Source organism: Oryx dammah, unplaced genomic scaffold (assembly GCF_014754425.2).
Source record: "Oryx dammah isolate SB20612 unplaced genomic scaffold, SCBI_Odam_1.1 HiC_scaffold_5, whole genome shotgun sequence".
NCBI lineage: Eukaryota > Metazoa > Chordata > Mammalia > Artiodactyla > Bovidae > Oryx > Oryx dammah.
In genome coordinates, this window is record NW_024070189.1 from 480,043 (window position 1) to 493,015 (window position 12,973).

The following is a 12,973-nucleotide window of genomic DNA, read 5'->3' on the forward strand; positions in this document are numbered from 1 at the left end:
CAGATAACTAAAAATGAGAAGAACAGAATGGAGATGAAGAAAAAGACCAATTCTTGTGGAATCCATGGATCTGGCAGTAGGTAAAGCCAATTTTTATTCCTGGATATTGTAGATACTCACATATTTGAGTTAGGTTTTGGTCACTTACAACCTAGCAGTTAAAAAAAGGCACAATCCTAGTATAATTTAACAAATTAAAAAATCTAGATTTACAAAGTCATAATTTGTAAGGAAAACAGAGTTTACCAACATTGGACTGAGAAGAGATAGAAATTCCAATTACTTCAGTAACAATAGAAAAAATCAAGTAGTTAAAAATCAACATGTAATAGAGACTCTATGCAAGCCTTTCTCCCCTTAAATAGACAAGTTCAAAAAATGTATCAGCGATAAAGGAATTTCATGAGACAAACAAAAGTATGTCAGTTTCACCTCACAAAAAGTGCTACTACAGAAGTCAAAGTGACTCTGTTAGAAATCTTTGAGTAAAATTCACCAATTACACCAAGATATTGATTTTCTAATATATGCTGAAAACCATCACTTGATAAAATCCTATCAGTTTGGTTCAGTCTCTCAGTCATCTCCAACTCTTTTCGACCCCATGGACTGCAGCACCAGGCTTCCCTGTCCATCAACAACTTCCAAAATTTGCTCAAACTCATGACCATTGGTCAGAGATGCCATCCAACAATCTCATCCTCTGTTGTCTCCTTCTCCTCCTGCCTTCAATCTTTCCCAGCATCAGGGTCTTTTCCAGTGAGTCAGTTCTTCGATTAGGTGGCCAAAATATTCAAGTTTCAGCTTCAGCCTCAGTCCTCCCAATGAAAATTCAGGACTGATTTGTTACAATTGACTGGTTTGATGTCCTTGCAGTCCAAGGGACTCTCAAGAGTCTTCTCCAACACCACAGTTCAAAAGCATCAATTCTTTGGCACTAAGCTTTCTTTATGGTCCTACTCTCACATCCACACACGAATACTGAATAGCTTTGACTACACAGACCTTTGTCAGCAAAGTAATGTATGTGCTTTTTAATATGCTGTCTAGGTTGGCATAACTTTTCTTCCAATGAACAAGCATCTTTAAATTTCATGGCTGCAGTCACCATCTGCAGTGATTTTGGAACCCAAGAAAATAAAGTCTGTAGCTGTTTTCACTGTTTCCCCATCTATTTGTCATGAAGTGATGGGACCAGATGCCATGATCTTAGTTTTTCGAATGTTGAGTTTTAAGGAAGCCTTTTCACTTTCTTTCACCCTCATCAAGCAGCTCTTTAGTTCCTCTTCGCTTTCTGCCATAAGGGTGGTGTTATCTGCTTATCTGAGGTTATTGATATTTCTCCTGGCAACCTTGATTCCAGCTGTGCTTCCTCCAGCCCAGCATTTCTCATGATGTACTCTGCATATAAGTTAAATAAGCAGGATGACAATATACAGCCTTGATGTACTCCTTTCCCAATTTGGAACCAGTCTGCTGTTCCATGTACAAATAACAGTTGCTTCTTGACCTGACTAGATTTCTCATGAAGCAGGTAAGATGGTCTGGTATTTCCATCTGTTGAAGAATTTTCCACACTTTGTTGTGGTCCACACAAAGGCTTTGGAATATGTCAAAAAAGCAGAAATAGATGTTTTTCTAGAACTCTCTTCCTTTTTCTATGATCCAAATGATGTTGGGTTTTTGATCTCTGGTTCCTCTGCCATTTCTAAATCAGGCTTAAACATCTGGAAGTTCTCAGTTCATGTACTGTTGAAGCTTGGATTGGACAAGTTTGAGCGTTACTTTGCTAGCATGTGACATGAGAGCAATAGTGTGGTAGTTTGAGAATTCTTTGGCATTGCCTTTCTTTGGGATTGGAATGAAAACTGACCTTTTCCAGTCCTGTGGCCGCTGCTGAGTTTTCCAAATTTGTTAGCATATTGAGTGCAGCATTTTAACAGCATCATCTTTTTCAATTTGAGTTGCTCAACTAGAATTCCATCACCTCCACTAGCTTTGTTCATAGTGATGCTTCTGAAGGACCACTTGACTTCACACTCCAGGATGTCTGGTTCTAGGTGAATGATCACAATACCGTGGTTATCTGGGTTGCGAAATTTTTTTTTGTATCAGTCCAGTTCAGTCCCTCAGTTGTGTCTGAATCCCTGCAACCTCATGGACTGCAGCACACCAGGCCTCCCTGTCCATCACCAACTCCCAGTTTACCCAAACTCATGTCCACTGAGTCGGGGATGCCATCCAACCATCTCATCTTCTGTCGTCCCCTTCTCCTCCTGCCTTCAATCTTTCCCAGCATCAGGGCCTTTTTAAATGAGCCAGCCCTTCTCATCAGGTGACCAAAGTATTGGAGCTTCAGCCTCAGCATCAGACCTTCCAATGCTTAGGACTGATCTCCTTTAGGATGGATTGGTTGGATCTCCTTGCAGTCCAAGGGACTCTCAAGAGTCTTCTCCAACACCACAGTTCAAAAGCATCAATTCTTTGGCACTCAGCTTGCTTTATAGTCCAACTCTCACATCCACACGTGACTACTGGAAAAACCATAGCTTTGGATAGATGGACCCTTGTTGACAAAGTAATGTCTCTGCTATTTAATATGCTGTCTAAGGTGGTCATAACTTTCTTTCCAAGCAGTGTCTTAATTTCACGTCTGCTGTCACCATCTGAAGTCATTTTTGAGCCCCCCAAAATAAAGTCAGCCACTGTTTCCCCACCTATTTGCCATGAAGTGATGGGACCGGATGCCATGATCTTAGTTTTCTGAATGTTGAGCTTTAAGTCAACATTTTCACTTTCCTCTTTCACTTTCATCAAGAGGCTATTTAGTTCTTCACTTTCTGCCATAAGGGTGGTGTCATCTGCATATCTGAGGTCATTGGTACTTCTCCCAGTAATCTTTGATTCCAGTTTGTGCTTCTCCCAGCCCAGCGTTTCTTATGATGTATTTGCATATAAGTTAAATAAGCAAGGTGACAATATAAAGCTATGATGTACTCCTTTTCCTATCTGGAACCAGTCTGCTGTTCCATGTCCAGTAGTAACTGTTGTTTCCTGACCTGCATACAGGTTTCTCAAGAGGCAGGTCAGGTGGTCTGGTTATTCCCATCTCTTGAAGAATTTTCCACAGTTTGTTTTGATCCACACAGTCAAAGGCTTTGGCATACTCAATAAAGCAGAAAGAGATGTTTTTCTGGAACTCTCTTGCTCTTTCCATGATCCAGCAGATGTTGGCAATTTGATCTCTGGTTCCTCTGCCTTTTCTAAAAGCAGCTTGAACATCTGGAAGTTCACAGTTCATGTATTGTTGAAGCCTGGCTTGGAGAATTTTGAGCATTACTCTGCTAGCATGTGAGATGAGTGCAATTGTGTGGTAGTTTGAGCATTCTCTGGCATTGCCTTTCTTTGGGATTGGAATGAAAACTGACATTTTCCAGTCCTGTGGCCACTGCTGAGTTTTCCAAATTTGCTGCCACATTGAGTGCAGCACTTTCACAGCTTCATCTTTTAGGATTTGAAATAGCTTAACTGGTATTCCCTCCCCTCCACTAGCTTTTGTAGTGATGCTTCCTCAGGCCCACTTGACTTCACATTCTAGGATGTCTGGCTCTGGGTGAGTGAGCACACCATCAGGATTATCTTGGTGTGAAATCTTTTTTGTACAGTTCTTCTGTGTATTCTTGTCACCTCTTCTTAGTATCTTCTGCTTCTGTTAGGTCCCTACCATTTGTCCTTTATTGAGCCTATCTTTACATGAAATGTTTCTTTGATATCTCTAATTTTCTTAAAGAGATATCTAGTCTTTTCCATTCTATTATTTTCCTCTATTTCTTTGTAGTGATCACTGAAGAAGGCTGTCTTATCTCTCCTTGTGGGTGTTATCTTTCCTTTTTCCTCTGCCTTTAGCTTCTCTTCTTTGCTCAGCTATTTGTATGTCCTCCTCAGACAGCCATTTTGCCTTTTTGCATTTCTTTTGCTTGGGGATGGTCTTGATCACTGCCTCAGGTAGAATGTCACAAACCTACATCCATAGTTCTTCAGGCACTCTACTAATGTATCTGTCATTTCTACTGTATAATCATATATTTACCTCTTGTCTAAATATTTTTAAGTAGCAGAACTTAACCAAGGCTATCTACCAGAAATTCAGAGGATACATTATCCTTAATGGTGGAACACTAAAAGCATTTCCACTTGTCCATAACTACAGAAACACAAAGCTCTCTAAGCATTGCTAGTATCCAACATTCTGTGCTGGATTGCTAAAGCAATTCTAACTAAAAACTACTACGTGAAATGTCAGGAAGCATTTAACAGGAGGCTTCCTGTGTGCTCTTTTGGATCTATCAGGAATTCTGTTCCTTACTGATTCCTGAATACTCACGAATTAAGAGGAGAGGCAAGCCTCTCCAGGAGGCTGAGGAATCCAGCCATTTTCTTCATTAGTTTTATACGGTGATAAGTACCCTCTTCCTTCTTGTGTACCATAAGGTAAAAGTGATTGTTTACAAGTCTCTTTCTCTCTTTAATATGCATCACCTGTTTTCTAAGTCTGGAATTTTAATCGTTTCTTTGTTGAGAACTACCTTGTAAGACAGTATATATGCCCACACCAGGTTGATTAAACACCTTTGCTCCGTCAGAGCTCTGGTTCCCGTGTCTTTCTCTCTTTCAGGCTGATTTCCTGGAGCGCACAGGCTCTGATTTCACTTTCCTGCCTGGGCTTCTAAGACCCTCTTGAGAAGGCACTCTGCACCTTCACCCCATCAGGAGGGCGCCTGAGGCCTTTGTGAACAGAGCAAGCCCAATGCAGGGGCTTCATTGGCTTTCTGCATAAACCAAGCAATATCAGCCTCTCTCTCTGCTACTTTCTAATCGGTCGACTCCGGACCCCAGGTTTCCTTCCATTACAGGACCTCAACAGTGAACTTGAGTGTGTGTGTGCTCAGTCATGTCGCACTCCTTGTGACCCCATGGGCTGTAGCCCGCCAGGCTCCTCTACCTGTGGAATTTTCCAGGCAAGAATACTGGAGCAGGTTACCATTCGCTACACCAGGGGATCTTCCTGACCCAGGGATGGAATCCATGTTTTTTGCATCTCCTGCATTGGCAAGCAAGCTCTTCATCACTTCACCACCTGGCAAGCCCTGAAATATGAATACTGGATAAAAAAACAAAGGCTCATCAATTGCAGAAGATGGGATTCTCTTGGATTTCCTAAATCTATACTGACAAACTTTTAAGAGTTCTACAGTGTCATAAAAGATCACTGTATAAAAAGCAAATTGCTTTTACTAGGACAGCAATAATCAATTGTGAAATACATTAGAAAAAAGACAAATTTCACTATAGCAATGAAAATAAAATCCCCAGAATTAAATCTGTCAAAAAATGTATAATTATATAAAGAAATCTTATTAAATTAAGAGAATACCACTCCTGGTTTAATGAAAATACAGATTGTTTTCAAGTGAAAAGTGAGAGTTGCTCAGTTGTTTCTGACTCTTTGTGACCCCATGGACTATACAGTCCATTTAATTCTCCAGGTCAGAATACTAGAGTAGGTAGCCTTTCCTTTCTCCAGGGGATCTTCCAAACCCAGATCTCCTGCATTGCAGGCAGATTCTTTACCAGCTGAGCCACAACAGAAGCCCAAGTATAAGTGGACTACACAGTTCAAACCTGTGTTGTTTAAGGGCCAACCCTGCAACAGTAGAGAAATAGTAGAGAAATACTATTGCAGGGTTGACCCTTAAACAACACAACACAGGTTTGAACTGTGTGGTCCACTTATACATTTTTTTTCAAGTATGTACAGTCTGCAGTTAGCTGAATTCAGATCATACAGAACAGATGCAGAACCACGGACATGGAGGAGCCAACTATAAATTATACTCAGCTTTGACTGCATGAAAGGTGGCACCCCTAACCTCTTAAGAGTCAACTGTAATTCTCTTCAAATCAGTACTATGAATGTACTGCGACTAAAATCAAAACCTCAAAAAGATGCTCACCAACAGCCAAGAAATTTCTGAGAAACATTAGGAATGCATCACTCCCACCATTTCTGAAAACATACCAGAAAACTGTAATTTAAACAATGCATTATTTATTAGGAAAATTAAATGCCTTAATTAGAGAATTTAACACATAATAAAACAGCACCCCAAATCAGGAAGAATGGATTTCAACAAATAGTTTTTGGACTTTTGAAGAGAAGTGGCTTTGTATTTTGCACTCTTCACAGAAATTAATTCCAAATGGAGATCTAGATGCATACATAATTAACTTAGAAGAAAACACAGAACATGCTCTATCTATACTTTGTAATAAAAGTCATAAAAATATTTATCAATTTAACTATATATAAATATAAAACATCTGTTTAAAAAAGATACCAAAAGTAAAACTAAAGACAAGTGACCGACTGGGAGAAAACACTGAAACAGGTGTAAAAGACTAATATCTATATCCAAACTACATGAAAAACTCCTAACTAAGCCATGAGATAAAAAGACAAATCACTCACAGAAAAATGAGCAGTGTTGGCAAAAGGCAATTCATATGTCTAAAGCAAATGTATGAAAAGATGTCCATCTTTACCGTTACCTACTAGTAAAGGTTTTTCCTAAACATAAACAATAAAAATGAAAAATTTTCACCTATAAATTAAAAAAAAATTAATCACTGAAGTATCTCTTTAAAACTGCCTAACTCTGGCTCAGCAAGTCAAAGCTTAAGCATACAATAAATGCTTACATGCCCACATAATCATACAGGATGATACTCTTTTAGTATTGTTTGAAAATAGAAAAAAAAGCAGTAAACTACCCTAGTGTCCATTATAGGCTAAGTATGTTGTAGAACACTATACAAAAATCAACAGGCAAGATAAGTGAGATTATATTCAAAGAGACCACGTAGAAAAGCTGCAGAATGATATACATCTATCTATGTAAAAACTGAAGCTATACATTTCTTGTAGCAATGACATATATATACATTCACAGAAAACATGGAAGTGACTAAATGGAAAGTTAACAATTGTTACTTCTAGGGAAGGTATTGGGATTGAGTGTTAATCAAAAATAGACGGATGTTTTTACAAGTAAAATGCAGTCATATACTTCATTTGCAATTTAAAAGGTAAAGAAAAAGCAGCATGCACAAAACTGATATATTTTACAAAAAATATTTCCCGCCCCCCCCAATTTTCCTTTGATGGCAAACATACAGGAAAAATTCTGAAAGGTTATCTGCCAAAATGATGCTTTAATACTATCTAAAGCTATCGCCAATAAAAACAATATAATGAACTCCTGTATTTTCATTTGAAAAAGAAAGTTCAAGATTTGTCACAGTAATACAATTTCAGTTTAGAACTATTATTGTTTTAGATATTTACAATCTTCACATTATACATAACTGTATACTGAAATTTTGCCATATCTTTAGAATATAGTATTTGGGGCAAGGGGAAACAGTTTTTAAAATTAGAACTTAAGTGATAATTAGGGCTTCCCTGGTAGCTCAGACAATAAAGAATCCGCCCGCAATGCAGGAGACCTGTACAATCTCCACATTCTACATAACTGTACACTGAAATTTTGCCATATCTTTAGAATACAGTATTTGGGGCAAGGGGAAATACAGTTTTTAAAGTTAGAACTTAAGTCATTATTAACATTTAACTCAACGGCTTTACTAAGTTTATATACATTTCTAAAAGAACAAAGTACAAAACAATACTGGCTTATTTCTTTAGCAGTTTACTATTAATAATTCTACCTTTAACAAAAACACTTCACCATTAAACAAAAAACTTTGATAATTAAAGTTATCATTGATCGGCTTCTTGTGAAGACTATTCCTTCAGAGATTATTCTGTAAAACTATATCCTAATTAGAATGGTACTGGCATTCAGATACAACCAGCTGAATTTTATGAATGACACTGCTTCTGACTATAAAAAGTTTGAACTTTTTATATTCTTTTATTCTTAAAATAAGCTTTTAAGAATTGCTTATTATTAATTCACATATTGCTGAAGTCTTGAACCACAGAAACAACAATGATGAAAAAAGGGAAAAGTGCCAGAGCTGTCTGGTTTCACAACGGTTATGATAGAAAAATGTAGTCAGCAGTTTCTTTCCAAATAAAAAGGTCATGAGTGGGGAAGAAAGATCTTTGAAGACTATCTTCAATGGAATTTGGAATTTCCCTTACCCATTCCAGGTATCTGTTCAACTGCCTCCTATAGCAAGTTGCCTTGTGAAAGCACCTCTCATATTAAAAAATGTAAGTTCCTTTAGAAAGGGCACAATGGAGAGAGGACTAGGCCAGTGTTATAACTATGTTTTCATCAAAGGCCACCAAGGAAAGACACGTCTTTTTACCTCATAACATGAAGGTACTTTTTAAACTATATATCCCTTTTAACTTCAGTTTAATTTGGTAATACCTTACATGAGGTATAGCAGCACACCTCAGTATGTTATAAACATTCAAAAAACACAAGCTTGGTGATGACAATTCAAAAGAAGTCATATCTAAGTAACTGATGAAGAAACTCAGAAAATGAAACTCAGAGTCTTCATTTGAGAAGACTCTTTGTATCTTTAAAACAAAAGACAGGTATAATTTTATTTCAAGAAAGTATTCAGCATTTAAAGTGGAGTCACAGTGACTGACTAGTCAGTAGTGCTGGCATTTATTTTCTTTTCATCCTGAAACTTGGAAAATAAGGGTATGAGTTAAATTCAACCTCTTTAATGTAAAAGTCTTTGACTTAGCTACCTAACTTTATTTTTATAACAAAGCACTTTTAATATAATTTAAAACACACATGCTTTGATTAAAAAGTGACTGTAAATGGATCCAGTTTTCTTCCAATTGTGACGCCAACTTTGTCATTTCTTCCAGAAGTACTGGCTCTGAAGGAAGCATTTTCAGGTGCAACTGCAAAGAAAAATGATAGCTGAACATTCAATTTAAGAAAAGTAAAATTTTGTTTATTCTGGATTTAACTGTTTTACAAGGAACCTCAGAAGACACTATTCTTGATTTTTTTCTTCAAGGCTGGTTTATTACAATCTCACATCTCCCTCTCCTCTATTATGAGGCTTCATGGTTCTGTCACTCTCTCAGTAAAATTCAAGTAATGACTCGCCTCTATTTAAGGAGAGTCCTGATACACATCAAGAAACAAAGTCCTAGTTCTAAATTTACAACTGTGGTAAATTTGGGGAAAAATGCAGGAATAATTTGCAGTATTTCTAATTTTTTAATCTACATACTACCATCTATAAATTTACTTTTTAAATAATTTCAAATAATTAAGTCAAGTGAAAACTTTTTTAGATATTTATGAGATAAACAATCTATCTGCTATTACTGAAAATCAGCATCATCTACCTCCTTCAATATGTTAAAGTTCTCCATTATATTGGTCATAAAAGCAACTCTGTTATTGTCAAATCGTTTGAAACTCCTTCAACCAGGACAGAAGTAAACCTTACTTTTTTCATGATCATTAAAAAAAAAAAAAAAAAAAACCTGCCAAAATGTTATTAAATAAAAACACTAACAGGTTAATGTACTGATCAAATGGATGACACGGAAGTCAGGGGGTTGAGTCAAAATTGTGCTGAGCTAAAAAACAGAAGTCAACAAAGAACGCTGACAAGCTGCTGCCCCATCCAGCTATCCAGTATGGTAGTCACGAGGCCCAGAAAGCTGTTGAAATTAATTAAATTTTTATGAAATGAAAAACTCAGGTTCTCAGTCCCATCAGCCACGATTCAAGTGCTCAGTAGCCACACGCAGTGACGGGTGGATACAGAATGTTTCCATCTCTGCAGACATCTCCATCAGACACCACTTCCCTGGAGGAGGGCAAGCTGTGAAGTGCTGTCTCACATCTTAGACTTACCTTCAGAAACAGGGCGAGGTAGGCCTGGGCCAACTCAAAATCACGCTTTCTGTCCAACATCATCCTAATCATCTTCAAGAAGCTCTTCATAATGTCTATTGAACCACCACAATCAGGAGACAAACTTCGAAGCTCTGTTTCAATTCCTGACGGGCCTAATTCTTTCAGAAGGTTAACAGCAGCTTCATCTACATTGTTTTAATAAGAATCCAGTTAGTATTGACAATCATTTAAGAAACTAGTTTTCATTTCAAACCCAACATATATTTAAATTTGCATTTTTAGCAAGTTCTATTAAGGCTGTTAAAATCTAATTAACACTTAGCACCAGACATTTTAACATGCTTATAAATCAGTCAAAACAAATCCAATATAAGAAGGCTATAGAAGTATACACCAAGTTATTAATAGTATTTGCTAGTGAGAATAAGATGAGGTGAGGGAATTTATTTTTGTATTGTTTATAAAAATTATAAAAGTATCACTTGATCATTAACATTAATACTACAGAAATATACGTGGGGAAGACTCCACCTTACTCACCACAAATCTACTTTTCCCTAGAAGTAAGCACTCTTGTTTCATATACATCCCATGAAAACATTGTCTATACACTTATATAAGGCATTTGATATTACAATGGCAATGCCTATGCTTTTAGGTTTTTGCAAAAGGACAATACCATTGACAAGAGTCTAATACATTTATTGTTTTTCAGTAGTTAAATAATAGTGCCTCTCTTCTTTGTTCCCCCATAAATATAACAAGTCATTCCTTTTATAATCCTGCTACTCTTTAGCTATCAGTACAAGTACCATTCTTTGACTTTTGCCAATGTGCACTCAAGTGATACTGGCGTGAAAACACAAAGCAACTGGGTCAGAAGACAAGAGGGTAGTCAAACGGGAGAATGACTGTAATTCTGTTAACTGCTTACAGCTCTCATGATCATTATTAGCTACAGATTGTAGCTTTCAAAATTGACAACACTCAATTTTTAAAAAAAGCCTTTTTGTGTGTAATTTGGTAATATCTGAAATTACCTAAAACAAAAGTCTATTGCAAACTACACTGCAAATCACACTTGTAAATAAAAAGAGCAAAACAGAAAAAAATTCCAATTTTCCATACAGAAAGAAAGAGAGGTTCTCAAAAGAAAATCATCATCTTAACATGAGTGTAGTGTCACTCATCTACTGTAAACAAAGCAAAAATTACTTCAGATTAAAACCAAGATTTCAATCCTTTTGGCTTTTACTTTCAACTACTGAGAAATCTGCTAATATTTCACTCAATTCTCTTCATATAAAGTAATATAATAAGCTGAAATAACTTGGTAAAATATTTTATAATTTAACTTACATTTATTATTTACCAGTCCTTCCTCAAGTTTCAAGCAGAAATCTGATTTTTGAGCCAAAATTCCAAGATTTACCACTTTAGACTTAAACAAAAACAAATACACATTATTCAAAAACCACAAATGTAACAAAAAATTAATAGTTTATAATTAAAAGCTAGCATTAATTTACTCTATCTGTAAAACTGGGTCTTGGTTAAAGCTACAAACGTACAACATACAATGCCCACCCTGTGTTCCCAGATGCTCCCTCTAACTTGGCTCTCACCTGCTGAGGATCATTCTTTTGTTCAGGTGCAGCATATCTGGGTACAAGACCAGGAACAGTTGGAATAAAAAATGGTGCTGATTTGGGTACTTTGGGTGGTTCCTTTGGTTTATTCTTTTTCTAATTAAGAAAAGTGAGAAAAGGATGTCAACAGTTTCTAACATTTAATTCCCACTTAATTTTTAAAATGCCCCAAAAGTAAAAAAAATAAAAAGAATTAAATTCAGATTAGGATACTGAAATGAAATCCCAAACAACCAATATATCATACATATCCTTACATTGGGCTTCCCAATGCAAACCTCTAGTACTCTTGCTGATAAGGCAAAGGGAAAATGACAGGGTTCAGGAGAAGCTCTGAGGCAAAAACAGCTCATTTTCCTGAAACATGAACATATAGGTGAAGAAGTAACAAGCAATTTTGAACTTCTTTTACACTGAAATACAAGATGGGCTAGAAAGCAAAATTTACATAAATGCTCAACAGTTTTTCAAATTTCTCTTCTCCAAAAGAAATCTGGAGCCAGAGGTAGTCTCTTCCATTAAAAGTAATTCAGTAAATTTTGTGTGTAGGTGTGAAGCATTCCCCTAATTCTTCTATTTTATTGGAATTTTTATTTTTCCTTAGTACTTTGTGTTTTTAAAAAGCAAGAGAATACTACTGTTCCTTCATAAACTATTTCAAGTGTTAGCAAAATTCTATCACAAAAATTCCACTGGAATTCCCACTGACAGAATTCAATTTTGGTGACTACATTGTAACATATCACATCACTATCTCAAGAGAATTTGATGGACTCTTAAGAAGTCTCACAATTTTACCTTACACTACTCATCTTCCATTCTTTAGGAACTGTGGGGAGATTTGCTTTTTGAAAGAAAGTCAGGGATATTTGTGGCCTCTTGGAGCCCATAGTAATGCAAGCACAGCCTTCTTTGTGATGGGGAAACTGTAGTAAGAGTCAGTTACCCTTCCTAACCCACTGTTCTTGAGTTAGAAGGCAGTCACTGAGTTGTAAATAAAAACAAAAGGCTTTGGAGCAGTTCCACAGGGCTCTGGAATTACCTAATTTCATAAAGGAAACCGTAAGTATAAAAGTTAACCACAGGACAAAAATAAAAATTCTAATTTCTTTCATTCAGAAGGAAATTAAAATACCGGAGGTGTTATAAAGAGCATTCATTCACATTTCTCTATATTTTTATGCAGAACAAACTGTATCTTAGCAAGAGTGCCCACCAAATTTAGCTCAATTAACTGGGCATTATTCTAATTGGTCCGCTCACACTCACCTACTTGTACTTTATGTATTGCTTTTAAAGCCATTCCATAAGCGACTTCCTTTACAGTTGATAGACTAGACAATATAACTATGTACCTAAACAACATAAAGTGAAAGTGAAAGTTGCTCA

At 36.5% G+C, this 12,973-nt stretch overlaps 1 protein-coding gene across 1 annotated transcript in view; it reads right to left on the minus strand.

Moving 5' to 3' along the window:
- Positions 1 to 6,087: 6,087 nt before the first annotated feature.
- WDR36 (WD repeat domain 36) overlaps positions 6,088 to 12,973 on the minus strand; it is a 45,995-nt gene continuing 39,109 nt past the window's right edge. Inside the window, exons 20-23 of the mRNA XM_040239690.1 lie at positions 11,561 to 11,680; positions 11,295 to 11,376; positions 9,933 to 10,120; positions 6,088 to 8,959 (exon numbers count right to left, since the gene is read on the minus strand). Of these exons, the coding sequence (XP_040095624.1) occupies positions 8,810 to 8,959; positions 9,933 to 10,120; positions 11,295 to 11,376; positions 11,561 to 11,680 (540 nt within the window). The 3' untranslated portion in view covers positions 6,088 to 8,809. The remainder of the gene's footprint in view (positions 8,960 to 9,932; positions 10,121 to 11,294; positions 11,377 to 11,560; positions 11,681 to 12,973) is intronic.